This window comes from Amphiprion ocellaris, chromosome 1, assembly GCF_022539595.1.
Source record: "Amphiprion ocellaris isolate individual 3 ecotype Okinawa chromosome 1, ASM2253959v1, whole genome shotgun sequence".
Lineage (NCBI taxonomy): Eukaryota > Metazoa > Chordata > Actinopteri > Pomacentridae > Amphiprion > Amphiprion ocellaris.
The window spans coordinates 40377175-40391008 of record NC_072766.1 but is presented as its reverse complement, the minus strand read 5'-3'; the positions used below and the strand labels follow the sequence as shown (position 1 = coordinate 40391008).

Here is a 13834-nt window from a genome sequence, read left to right as displayed (position 1 = left end):
AGCTAGCTAGCTGGTGCTACAGCAAGCTAATGGAGCATATTATTTTTAGTTCAACATAAAGTCAGCTAGTTAGCTAGTGCTACAGCAAGCTAATATAACATAGCTTTATTATTTTAGCCTAAAGTCAGGTAGTTAGCTAGTGTTACAGAAAGCTAATATAGCATAATATTATTAGTTTACCATAAAGTCAGCTAGTTACCTAGTGCTGCAGCAAGCTAATGTAACATAATGTTGTTGGTTTAAAAATGGCAGCTATATTGCTGGTGCTATAGCAAGCTAATATGGCATAAGGTTATTAGCTTAATGTAAATTTAGCTAGCTAGCTGGGCTACAGCAAGCTAATAAAACATAGTTTTATTATTTTAGCATAAAGTCGGGTAGTTAACCAGTGTTACAGAAAGCTAATGTAACGCAATGTTGTTGGTTTAACAATGCCAGCTATATTGCTAGTGCTACAGCAAGCTAATATAGCACAAGGTTTTTAGTTTAACTTAAATTTAACTAGCTACTGGGGCTACAGCAAGCTAATGTAGCATAACATTATTAAATTAAAATGAAGCCAGATAGTTAGCTAGGACTACAACGTTATAAAGCATGAAGTAATAAGTTTAACATAAAGTCAGCTAGTGCTACAGCAAGGTAATACAGCATAACTATTCATAAAACATAAACTCAGCAAATTGGCTAATGCTAACTCTAACAAATATAGCATATCTTTCTTAGCTCCACATAAAGTTGGCAAGTTAGTTGGTGCTACAGCAAGCTAATGTAACTTTATTATTTTAACATAAAGTCAGATCGTTAGCTAGTGCTACAGTAAAATATAGCATAACATTAATAGCTTAGCATAAAGTTATGTAGCACCCCAGCACCCGTAATTTAAGACTACGACGACTTTCTAGAAGTAGTGGTAATTTAGGATACTGGGGTGTTTGGGTTCATACTACTGAAGGTAGCTACCCTAAGGTTTACCTGATGTGGAGTAGACTTACCTTGCTTACAAGACTTCAAACCTTTAGGTCTATCCACAGTTCCTACATGCTAATTGGAGTAACTGACCCCCAACAACTTGGTTATAGTTGAATTAAACAAAAATACTTTAATTCAATGTTTTAAATAAAATAGCAAAAAAAAAATCCCCTTCCATTTGATAATTTTTAAACACAAAATAACTCAAAGTAATACCATTCAAATTGAATACCTTCCCTTGAAATTAAATTAATAACTAACACAAAATAGCTCCCTTTAAATATTTAAGTTTACCTCAAACAAGCTCAGAAAGGAACACATTCAAATGTGTCACTGAAATGTTCTTATATGTGACACAACAAACAGCGCGTACTAAATACCAAATATTGTTCATTAAGTTGTGGATCCACACATACACTCACACACTCACACCAACCCCAAACGTTGCAGGCCTGTGTGTCGATCTCCAGCCGTTCGCCGTAGTCCAGGTGCAGAGTAGAAAACCCACGATGATCACAGGAAGCAGTCCACGAAATCCCTGCAGCGGCGTTGATCTCCGGTCAGCAAACTCACAGTTAGCAGTTAGCAGAATCCACGTAGTGGCGTTCACAGCTCGGTGTCTGAAAAGTCAGCAGCCAGCCGACGAATAATCCAATGTCTCAGGAAAAGAAACGGTCAGAGGAGCGACAGGTAACTCCTCATCTAGGTAACTCCTCATCTAGAAGCACCCCGGCCTGGCCAGTTCAAAGTCCACTCAGCCCGCGACGAGGCTCGCCGGCTGTAGCTTAGCCGTTAGCTTAGCCGTTAGCTTTAGCGGTTAGCTTGAACCCGCTCACACAGAATCTCCATTTTTTCTCACTCAGACAAAAAACAACATCTGTGCCTCTGCAGTCGTTAACTACACACAGTTAACAAGGCAAAACATAAGATGTACTGAGTAAATCCAGTCAATAGAAACTTGGCTTCTTAAAACCTGGTTCAGCTTCCAGAGCACCTCTCCCTTCACCCTTCTGCTCTGCTCTCTCAACGTACATCTCACGTTTCTTCCTCCCGCCCCCCCCCCAACATTCTCTTCCTCACTCCCGACAAATCCCCACACAGAAAAAACAACTTGACCTTTAACCCTTGACCAATAAACAGTTAACTGCAAATAAAAGGAATAGTCTGTCTTTTTTCATTTTCTCATCCACTAAATGTAATTAGTTAGATCACCCCCCCACACAGACACATTTTTTCCTATACAGTTTATTTCAACGATGTAAATAACCATTGAGTTTACAGAAAATTAACCTGAATTAACTATTTTAATGTTTTATTTAACTCAATTATTTTTAGTTTAACAAGTTTTTACATAAAACCTAATAACTTTTTAAGGCCATTAATATAATTAAGTGCCCTATTCTCAATGGGGCTACAGTTAGCTAGTGTTACAGCAAGTTATTATGGCATAATGTGATTAGTTTAACATAAAGTTAGCTAATTAGCTAGTTCTGCATCAAGTTAATATAGCATAAAGATATTAGCTGGACATAAAGTCGGCTAGTTTGCCTTTTAGACAGATAATGACACTTTTTTGATTGCTGGTTAGCGATTATGTTATTGCATTATATGAGAGTGCACACAATTTATCAAAACTCTATCATTAGCAGGGCTAGAGTATTGTATTTCATTGATGTCCACAGAGGGCATCTTCCTTCAAAAGTTTTACCTTTACACACAGAGTAAACATCCGGTTGTATTTGTATATTCTTATTTTCAAAATCACACAGGCCTGTTTTGTTTTGTCAAAATATTATATATATTACATACTTAAAACATCTTTTGATGTCTTGATACTTGATTCACTGCTATTTAAAAATTTGCAAGGCCACTGTCATCTGAGAAAAGATCTAAAATTAAATGTATATATTGTTCAGGAGGGGAAAAATGGCATGGAAGGTGTGTTACCCCAGTTTACTCTATATCATCTTGCTGTGTACTGACACTTTAATGTGTTTTTCAGTGACGAGGAGCTTGATAATCGAAACAGTAACCAGCAGTTTGCGGAGCTGGACAGTCTGGATACAGAAAAGGCGTTACTGCTAACTGACGACGACGACCCTCTGTGAGTTTACCATCAAAACCTTCTCAGTTAAATTATAGTTCAATTCACTTCAGTCCATTTCATTCTTTTATTTGTTTTACTGCTAAATCTCTGGTTCTCATTATCTTCTCTTAAATATATAGTACACCATTACCGAGCAGCGTATACTGACAATAAAGCTGTCCTCTGTTAAACTCAACCAAAGTGTAAAAGTCAGACGCATTTCAGTGATTTAGATTTTAATTGCAGCCTCAGTTTTATTGTCCTCAAGGGGAATTTGACTTCCAGACTGTGAGACACTGGAAACAAACGCATAAAATTGAAAAATGTGTACAACATATTATAAAAAATATATGTATAAAAATAAAATAAATTGATAGAATTTTGACCCTTGTATGTATTTTTTTTTTTGCACTAGTTAAGCCATATTTTTTTGTACATATTCAGCAAAGTGCAACATTTAGAAATGCAACGTCAGTTTTACTGTTTTTATAATTCCTAATATACCAAATAAGCGGTATTTATAAAAAAAATTGCTGCTTTCATAGATACACTGGGACATACTTAAAAAGTAATATTTGCACATTTTCGATTGTACTTTTCAAAATGTCTGACTGTGAATGCACTGACAGGATAGCTGAATAATTTAGTTGTGCAATGACAAAGAAATCCTATTACACACACACACATATATATATATATATATATGTGTGTATGTGTGTGTGTGTATGAATGAAACACATGCTAAATTTAGGCAGCCAGGCTGTAATTTATTTGTAGATCATTATAGTTATCTTTTGTGTGAATAAAGAGATTTTAATTGCACCCTCAGTTGTATTGTCCTCAAGGGGAGTTTGAATTGTAGACAAATAAAACACAGGAAGCACAAACAGAAACTTGAAAAAATATATACAACATATTATAAAAATAATCTGTATTAAAAAACACTATTAAATACATAAAATAATGCACCTTGTATGTAATTTTTTCTCTACTTGAGCCATACTGTTTTGTACATATTCAGCAATGTTACTTTACTGTTTTTGTAATTCGTGTAATCTTTATCATCCTAGTTATATTTTGTATTCTAAAACAGTCTGAGTGTTTTCTGCTCTGTTTTTCCAGAGATTCTCCTCCTGGAGGTCCAGCAGCTCAGAGCTGTGCCTCAGTCTGGTGGCGTTTCCTTCTCCGTCGCTGGCGTCGTTTCTGGAGCGCTCCCGTCACCGTCTTCCTCGGCAACGTCATCATGTACTTCGCCTTCCTCTGCCTCTTCACCTACGTCCTCCTGCTGGACTTCCGCCCGCCGCCGCCCTCCGGCCCCGGAGCCGCGGAGATCATGCTCTACTTCTGGGTCTTCACCTTGGTGCTGGAGGAGCTTCGACAGGTGGAAGCATCTGTTCCTACTCACTCCTTTAGGAGCCCATTTCTTGTTTTCCAACATCATTAAATGTGCCACTGCATATCCACTAAAGCACATTTATTGCTGTTCCTCAGGCTTATTCTTATTCTAGATTCTTCTGACAGAAGTTTTGGCAATTCGTCTTTTGTCAAATTGCAAAATTGCAAAATGCTTTGACAAATTGAACCCTATAAATTAGATATCAAAACATGCAGCTCAGCGGGGAATGGTTTGCTGTGATGTTTTTTTGCGATTTGTTGGATTTTTTTTTACAAAATTCGTGAAAAACTGCTTTAAAAATTCCTATTGAAACGAATGGGAGGTCAGTCGGACAACTGCCAAAACGCAGCCATCTTTGGAAACCAGTAGTATTGGCAGATTTTACACTAGAAACATCATTCAAACTTTAAATGGTTCACAAGGCTGTAAAATGTAAGCTTCTAAATCTGTGTTTTGATATCTTTTACGGATTTTACGCAGTCGCAGTTTAGGTTTTATGAATTTTTTTGAGAATCCAGAATTTTTCTTTAGCTAAAGTGACCAAACACATTAAAAAATTAATTAATTAATTTTGTTTCCTTCTCGCAATTTCTACTCTACATGAACAATCTATACATAAAAATTTAGGTATTTTTGTCCTCTTTTACCCAGTGTGAGTCTCATTGCTGTAGGACTTCCTTTTCTTTAATAAATCACCTTAGAGCTCAGAGTATGACCAAAACTCTCATGGACTCCCATTAAATTGGAGTTCCCAAATCAGAAACGGAAGGTCTCTTTAACCTGCCACCAAATCTGTATAATACACCGTGCGGACATGAAAATATATCGGCTTATTCAAAACAAGATTGTGCTTCAGGCAGTGAAAAAATTATTTTGATACGACTTATAGTTTTTGAGCTGTGACTGTTTGTTTGAGGGTCTAATCCTCAGTTTGACTGCTCTGCTCACTGTGACCAACCGGTGACTCACAGCTGATTGGCTGATTGATAGACTTTCAAAGTAAAAGCTCAAAGATGTTAAACCGGTTTGTGAAACGTGCTGGCTTTTCAAAATAAAATGTACTTATATAGATTATACCTCATGTATAATTGGAGGGTTGGGAAGCAGAGTGGTCTAAGCACTTTGTGTAGTTTTTTGAGAAAAATGGGATCAAAGTTTTGTGTTTTCAAGAATGATCTAACATTCAAACGCCGCTAAAATCTAGACCATAAAATATTACAGAAATGATATAAAGCTCAGTTTGGATTGTGTGTGGGTTAGAGCATTGGCACGCTCCAATTTTCTTTAGAGATTTTCTTATTTAAGTTGTCATGCCGGCTATTTGACTTCCTCATTAAGAATCCACATCTCTGCATCTACACATGACACTTACTCTGAAGCGGTGGCACTTTTATTAGAAGCGTTCCAGGCCTGACAACTCAGACACATCTGAGCGGGATGTGAATTTCTGCACCGAGCTGCTTCTCTCTGGGGTTTTGAGGATGCAGGAGCCCTTCACTCGTCTGCCTGACTCCCTCCCATTGAGCCAGGTCATCCATGATTAGCATGATCCCTCGCTGCGTTGATCCCGCTGAGCCTTTCCTCCCCTGGGCACCAAAGCCCCCAGATGAGACGGGCCCTCGCCGCCGTTTCCCCTACGCTCGCTGTTTTCCCTACGCTCGCTGTTTCAGCGTGCACCTCAGAAAGTCCCTGAGCTGAGCAAAACCGTGGCGCAGGTTTCCAAAAAAAGCAGCTCAGTGCTACAGGCGGCTCTGGCGTGTTACCAAGCCCAGCGAGGCCCTGAGCCTTCAAACGCATCGCTTCAGGGCATTTGAATCGGCCTGAAGGAAGACGATGCCACAGGGGCCCCCCGTTCTAGTAGAGACTGCAGCTTCACCAGCTTTTTTAACTTGATAAGTGAGATGGGATGGAGAGGATGCTCACAAAGTTATGACAGTAGAAGAGGCTAGCTATCGAGACACTTTTTTTTTTTGAAAGAAACAGGAAAAAATGGAAATATTCCAGTGGCTAAAGCACCAAAAACTACAGTTAAATACCAGAAAATAACTATCTCATTTTTTAAAAAATGCAAATTTACTTAATTTAAATAGAGTTAGTAACATTAATTTTGCATGACGTGTATTGTTTGACATTTTAATTTTTAATGAGGCTTTAAAAGTATGAAAACACTTATAAAGGTGGTTGAATAATGTTATATTATGAATATTCAGGTCTAATACTACAGAAAAGTGCCAAGAAAACAACATGAAACTTGTATTAAATGTCAGAATACTGTTGTAAAACTAGTAATTCCATTTAAAATTGCAAGTATACTGCTGAGATCAGTTCATATCAAGTGTGATATGAGCTTTTACAAAAAATCTTATATATGTGGCAGAACTGTAAGGTTAAAAAGTGTACCAATCTATAAAATTTTTAGGATTTACACTTGAAAAAATGTAAAACTGCAGTTAAGAAAGGAAAGATTAGAATTACAAACAATTAATTTTAGATTACATCAGACATAGAGACTTTGCAAATAATTTTAAATAAGGCCTTGTATGTATCATAGATCTTCATTTTTAATGTTTTTATAATGTTGAATGTGTCAATTAGGTCTATTTGTGTAAGTTAATGATATTTTAATGTATTACAAAATAGCAAAAGTGTGCATAAATTAAAAATTCCATAAAATTACAGATTTTTTTAGAGCCCGTCTGCCTTGAAAGAAATTTACTCATAATACTTGAAATTTGAGTTTTTATTTTTGTTTTATATTTTATTTTATATTTCTATTTAATTTTTCATGTTTGTTTTTTATGTTAGAGGTGTTAATTAGTCTATTAATGTAAGTTAGTTGATTAAAAAATAATTAAAAAGGAAAAAATTCAATTATAGATTTTCTTTAAATCATCTATATTAAAAAATATTTACTCATCATACCTGAAATTTGAGGTTTTATTTTATTTTATATTTAATTTTTTATGTTAGTTTTTATATTAGAGGTGTTTATTTAATCTATTTCTGTGATTTAAAAATGGAATTAAAATTAAAAAGGAAAAAAATTCTATAAAATTATAGATTTTTTTAAAAAAAGAATCCATCTACCAGTATCTTTAAAATAAAAAACATTTACTCGTAATACCTGAAAGTTGAGTTTTTACTAATATTTTATATTTCTATTTTATGTTAGTTTTTTTAATATATATATATATATATATATATATTAAAGGGGGTTAATTTAATCTATTTCTGTGTCTGTAATTGATTAAAAAATAATTAAAAAGGAAAAATTCTATAAAATTATAGATTTTTTTTAAAAAAGAATCCTTCTATCTTCAAAACATTTACTCATAATATCTGAAATTTGAGTCACTTTGTGGTTGTTTTTTTCCCAATTTGGCCATTTTCTGTTACATCTTGGTCATTCTGTGTCTGATTTTAGTCATTTTGCATCTCTTTGTTGTGGTCCAGTTCCATTTTGGTTGTTTTGTGGCAACTTTGGAACATTTTGTATCATTTTACATGTCTTTTTGGGTGTTTTTGTCTAAATTTGGCTTTTGTGTGTCTCATACGATTAATTTTGCATGTTTTTGTTGCCATTTTGTCTCTTTGTGGTCATTTTCTGTCACATTTTTGCCATTCTGTGTCTGATTTTAATAATTTTGCATCGCTTTGTTGTCATTTGGTCAGTCATCGTCATCATTTTGCATGGTTTTATGGTTGCTTTTGGTTGTATTTTGGTTGTTTCGTGGCAACTTTGGAACATTTTGCATCCGATATTAGTCTTGTTGCTTCTCTTTGTTGTCATTTTTCATGTCTTTGTGGGTGTTTTTGTCTAAATTTGGCTTTTGTGTGTCTCATACTATTAATTTTGCATGTTTTTGTTGTCATTTTGTCTCTTTGTGCTTGATTTTGGTCCCATTTTGGTCGTTTTTTGCTTTAAAGTGTTAATTATGTGTCTCTTGTGGTCCTTTGATATCACTTTATGGTTGTTTTTGTCCCAATTTAGTCATTTTCTGTCACATTTTAGTCTTTTTGTGTCTGATTTTAGTCATTTTGCAACAGGAAATGACAGATTTTCTAACAAACCGCCTCTATAAGTGTCAAAATGAGTATGTGTTATCGTAACACATTGAATACTTTTGTGACACAGAGCTTCTTCACCGATGAAGAGATTAGCATCTTGAAGAAGTTCAAGCTCTACGTCGAGGACAACTGGAACAAGTGTGATATGGTCGCGATTTCGCTGTTTGTTGTCGGGGTTTCATGCAGGTAATTATTACTAAATGACACTAAAAAATAGTCGATACAGCTTAACCATCAGGGCCCTACTGCTCTAACATCTCTGATTTGCTTGAAACTGTTTGAAATCATAATCTGTAGGCTTTTAAAATGGCATCTGTGAACTTTTGGATTGATTTAAACTTTCTGTTGACCCACTTTCAGCAGGAGAAACTGAAGGCTGTTTGAAAAACAATATCTCAAAAACTATTAGAGACAAAAACCTGAAATTTTAAAAATGTTTTTCTCATTGTACCATCAATTCTGAATCGGCAATATTAGACAGATCAAACATTCTCTGATTATGAGTGAGTTGAAGTTTGACTTTGTGCTCAAAGATGGGACTTTTCATGACTGTTTCACTTATTTTCATAATTCACTCACCCATGATCAGAGATTATTTATTTACCTACTTATCCAATACTGAACATGTTGAATCAATAGCGTGATGAGAAATAAGAGTGAAAATTTCCGGGTTTTATCTTCAATAGTTCCTGAAATACTGTCGAAAAACATGTCAAAAATTTGGTCTACGGGCAAAAAAATCTGATATATTTTGGAAAGTATTGGCATGTCAAGCTAACATTTCACAAATATCTTCATACATATCCATGGTTTATGATAAAAAAAAAAAAACAGAAATCAGAAAAAATTGAGTTGTTCAAGCAGAAACTGCTCTAAAATTTGGTGATTCTGACTTGGAATGACCCCAAAATATGGCCTAATAGTGTAAAGGACGAACAAAGTAACAGACTGAAATAATGGTCATAAATTCCAGGATGGTTGATGACACCTATGAGGCAGGAAGGACGGTCCTGGCGATAGATTTCATGGTTTTTACTCTACGTCTCATCCACATCTTCGCCATCCACAAGCAGCTCGGACCCAAGATCATCATCGTGGAAAGAATGGTGACAAAAACAGAATCCTAAACATTCAGATTCAGGAGACTTTACATGTGTCGTTGGTTAAAGATGAAGAGAACCTCATGTAGCTGCTGTTTTTCAGATGAAGGACGTGTTCTTCTTCCTCTTTTTCCTGAGCGTTTGGCTCATTGCTTACGGAGTCGCCACCCAGGCTCTTCTTCATCCCAATGACCCGAGGATCGACTGGGTGTTTCGCAGAGCTCTGTACCGACCATATCTGCACATTTTTGGACAGATCCCCTTGGAAGAGATAGATGGTAAACATAGATATCTATATTTACACCATGCACACAAGACGCACCCTTTAAACTGTGTAAAAGTGTGTAATTGTAACTCATAATGTTGTGTTGGAGGGATGGCTCTCTATTGACCTGAATGTTGTTTCTTCTGATCTTATTCTTTCTCTAAATGGAGCGCAGCTGCTCGCATGCCTGAAATTAACTGCACCAATGACTCAGAGGAGATTATCATGGGCCTGCGGCCACCGTGTCCCAACGTTTATGCCAACTGGCTGGTCATCCTGCTGCTGGTTATCTTCCTCCTCGTCACCAACGTCCTGCTGCTCAACCTCCTCATCGCCATGTTCAGGTCAGAGGCTGACCACCCAGGAAACTGTCCATATGTCTGCACTGTAAAAAATAACTATATCATAACTATATTTTTAAAAATGTACTTTATTATTGTTTTTTAATTGTTTCTTATGTTTTTCTACAGGTTTTCCTCGTTTTACTAAATTAGCTTTAAAGATATTTTTGAAGATATTTTAACAGTTTTTTTAACATTATTATTTCTCCTTTTCTACAGATTTTCTCAGTTTTGTAAAATTAGCTTTAAAAAGTTTTTAAAACTATTTTAATTTTTTTTCAAAATGTACTTTATTATTCATGGTTTTTTTTTTACAGATTCTCCTATTTTTTGTTAAATTAGCTTTAAATTAAATTTTTAAGATATTTTAACTGTATTTTTTTTAAATGTACTTTTTTATTATTTATGTTTTTCTAATGATTTTCCCAGTTATGTTAGCTTTAAAAAATGTTTATTTAAAGAGATTTTAACAGTATTTTTTTAATTACTTCATTATTATTTACTATTTTATTTATATGATTTATTAATTAATTAATTCTATCTGCAGCTACACCTTCCAGGTAGTTCAGGGCAACACGGACATCTTCTGGAAGTTCCAGCGATACAACCTGATAGTGGAATACCACAGCCGCCCAGCGCTGGCTCCACCCTTCATCATCATCAGCCACCTCTCCCAGATCCTCCTCAGCCTCGTCAAACAGCCCGAGTCCAAGCAGGAGCATCTCGGTCTGAAGCTTCCACACGCATGTTTCACCATATTTCCACTAGGGATTATTAAGTCGTCCTGTTCCATCTCAAGCAGACACTGAAATAGTTCCCTGCAGCTTGTCTGGATGAATTAAAATGATATGAAATACAGGCAAACACACGGCGAGCTTATCTCTGTCCCTCACATACTCTCTCCATGGAAATCGCCTGTTAGCTTAACCCTCTATTGTCTTCATTTACGGGCACCAAAAATATTGTTTCCTTGTCTTAAAAAAATACAAAAATTCAGCAAAAAGATTCCCCAAATTTCTGAAAATTTGCAAAACCTTCAGGAAGAAAATTCAAATAATTCCTTAAGTTTCCCTTAAAAGTTTTATTTTTTTTAAAAAACCCAAATTTTGCAAGAAAATTCTTGTAAATATTTTCAAAAGATGAGTAAAAATCTTATCAAAAAATTCCTAAAAATATCTAAAATGATTCCATATATATCCGTAAATCAGCAAAATTCGCTGGATTTTGGTTGATTTTTATGTGAATGTTCTTAAAGAAACATTTTTAATATTTCTTTTTTTCCACCAAAAAATGTTCAAAGATTTCCCAAAAATGTTGAAAATGTGGACATCAGAAGTTTCACTGTGAAAATATTTTTTTTTCCACATTTTCAAACTTTAAAACAGGTCAATTTTGACCCGCAGGGCAACATGAGGGTTAACTGAGTGTTGGACTGCCTCCTTGTGTGTGTTGCCAGAGAGGGAGCTGCCGGCCGGCCTGGACCAGAGGCTGATAACCTGGGAGACGGTGCAGAAAGAGAACTACCTGGCCAAGCTGGAGCGCCAGCACTGGGAGAGCAGCGAAGAGAGGCTCAAGAGCACCTCTTCCAAGTAATTCATCTGCAAGTCTTCATAAAAATTCTCACATAATCAGATTAAGATCACAGTTAGCTACAATCTCAGTGCACACAAGGTGCCCAGAACCAGCACACAGCATGTTTACACCTCTGTAGGGCTGCAGCTATCGATTCCTTTAGTCATCGAGTATTCAATCTATTGCACTTTACATATACAGTATAGTACATATATAGTATAGTACAGGGATTTTATACATATATAGTATAGTACAGGTGTATAGTACATATATATTGTAGTACAGAGGGGTATTGTACATATATAATATAGTACAGGGGTATTGTACTAAAACTAAAGCCATGGGAACCCCACATGTATTTATTTGGTGACGCAGAAATCTCATAAATGTGTTTTTATGTTTGGTCCGTTTAAACTGTTGCTACTGCAGCTGATAGAACACAAATGAGAAAACTGATCAGTTTATTAGTATTGATTACAGAGAATATTCAACCAGTAACTTTAGTTTCACTTTGATTTGGTTCAAATTAAACTAATTTCCTTCATTATGAGACAGTGTCAGACCTACATGCACTTCAATACAGTATCATGTTTGAATATATAAAAGTTTGATAGTTTTATTGTGCAGCTGTCTGATATCAATAATCAGCTGCATTGATCGGTAAAATAAATACATGAACGCATGTTTAACAGTCTTCTACCAGCATCCTTGTCTTACATCATTTACAGTCGCAGCTTTTAACTGTCATATATTTTAATATTCCTCATCGTTCTCCATTAAAACAACCTGTTGTCTGAAGCAGCTGAACATAAAAGGTTCATTTTGTGGGAAACGAGTCAAATGATCGTTAAACGCTCCTGTTTGTGTGACAAGTTCGAAGAAAGTCTGAGTTAACAGTTGAAAATTGAAAACCTCCTTCATACCTGTTAACTCAGACTGAGGTTTTAGTTTTGGTCGACTCACACAAGGAAAGTCTGACTGTGTCGAACTGTCTTCATAGTTCAGCCTCTGATCTGATAAGCCAACGCTAATACAAGTGTCCCGTCACCTTTAAAATCCACTTATAATTTATTGATTATAGTTTTGTATAGGAGTCCAGTTAGACCTGGGGTCTAGTATCAAAGTGGAATAAACGAAGCCTCGATTCAGAGAATTTTGCCTTGAGGAATTTTAATCACGGAATTACTCGAATAACTTGAGGAACTGTTTCAGCCCTACACCTCTTATGCCATATATAATTTTTAAAAATTCATATTATTGCATGGTTGAACGTGATTTTGTCTCTAATCAAGGGTTCAGAGCTTGCTAAAGATTGTCGGTGGATTCAAGGACCAAGAGAGGCGACTGGCAGCGATGGAAGCTCAGGTAAAACCAGAAAAGTGTCCCCAGTCTTCCCTCCAATCTGTTTCAAGTTAGAAACCTTATGTGTGAGTAACCTGACAGACAATTTGCATGAGTTATTTCCGGCTTTGTCTCCAGGTGAGATACTGTGGAGAGGTGCTGTCCTGGATGGCCGAGTGCTTCGCTAAGAGCACACTCAAATGTGGAAAAGACGCACCGAGAGCTCCAAGTGAGTCAAAAATCCCCAACAGTAAAGTCTAAATAAACCAAAAACACAACAGACATGAACACAGTAGAATAATGACACTACAAGGGGTCCTCGACTTACATCGGAGTTCTGTTCCTGCGGTCTGATGTAAGTCAATTTTCACCGCAACTTAGAACTCTGGCAAAAATGTAAACAAAGCCGTTACATGCATCACGATAATGATCTGTTCTTTGGAGAAGTTGTGAATACCGACTTTCATGCATGTATGAGTCATTTTAAAAGACTGACTTATGCTTGGGAGCCATAATGAAGGGCAAAAACTTAGTGAATGTAGCACAATCCAAGGTGGCTTACAACCGGCGAATGTAAACAAAGTTGTCTCATAGCACTACGTGATGACGTATTCATCCACTCTGCTCAGCAACTAGTTCCACGTAACCAGTATCGACATAACGACTAAAAACCGTACGTTGTAAACCGAGGACCTG

At 36.0% G+C, this 13834-nt stretch overlaps 1 protein-coding gene across 1 annotated transcript in view; it reads left to right on the top strand.

Annotated features, from left to right (window-relative positions):
- trpm5 (transient receptor potential cation channel, subfamily M, member 5) overlaps nucleotides 1–13834 on the top strand; it is a 47518-nt gene that overhangs the window by 33308 nt on the left and 376 nt on the right. Inside the window, exons 16-25 of the mRNA XM_055010667.1 lie at nucleotides 2972–3073; nucleotides 4178–4436; nucleotides 8587–8705; nucleotides 9493–9625; nucleotides 9723–9897; nucleotides 10060–10228; nucleotides 10773–10951; nucleotides 11682–11814; nucleotides 13090–13162; nucleotides 13277–13367. Of these exons, the coding sequence (XP_054866642.1) occupies nucleotides 2972–3073; nucleotides 4178–4436; nucleotides 8587–8705; nucleotides 9493–9625; nucleotides 9723–9897; nucleotides 10060–10228; nucleotides 10773–10951; nucleotides 11682–11814; nucleotides 13090–13162; nucleotides 13277–13367 (1433 nt within the window). The remainder of the gene's footprint in view (nucleotides 1–2971; nucleotides 3074–4177; nucleotides 4437–8586; nucleotides 8706–9492; nucleotides 9626–9722; nucleotides 9898–10059; nucleotides 10229–10772; nucleotides 10952–11681; nucleotides 11815–13089; nucleotides 13163–13276; nucleotides 13368–13834) is intronic.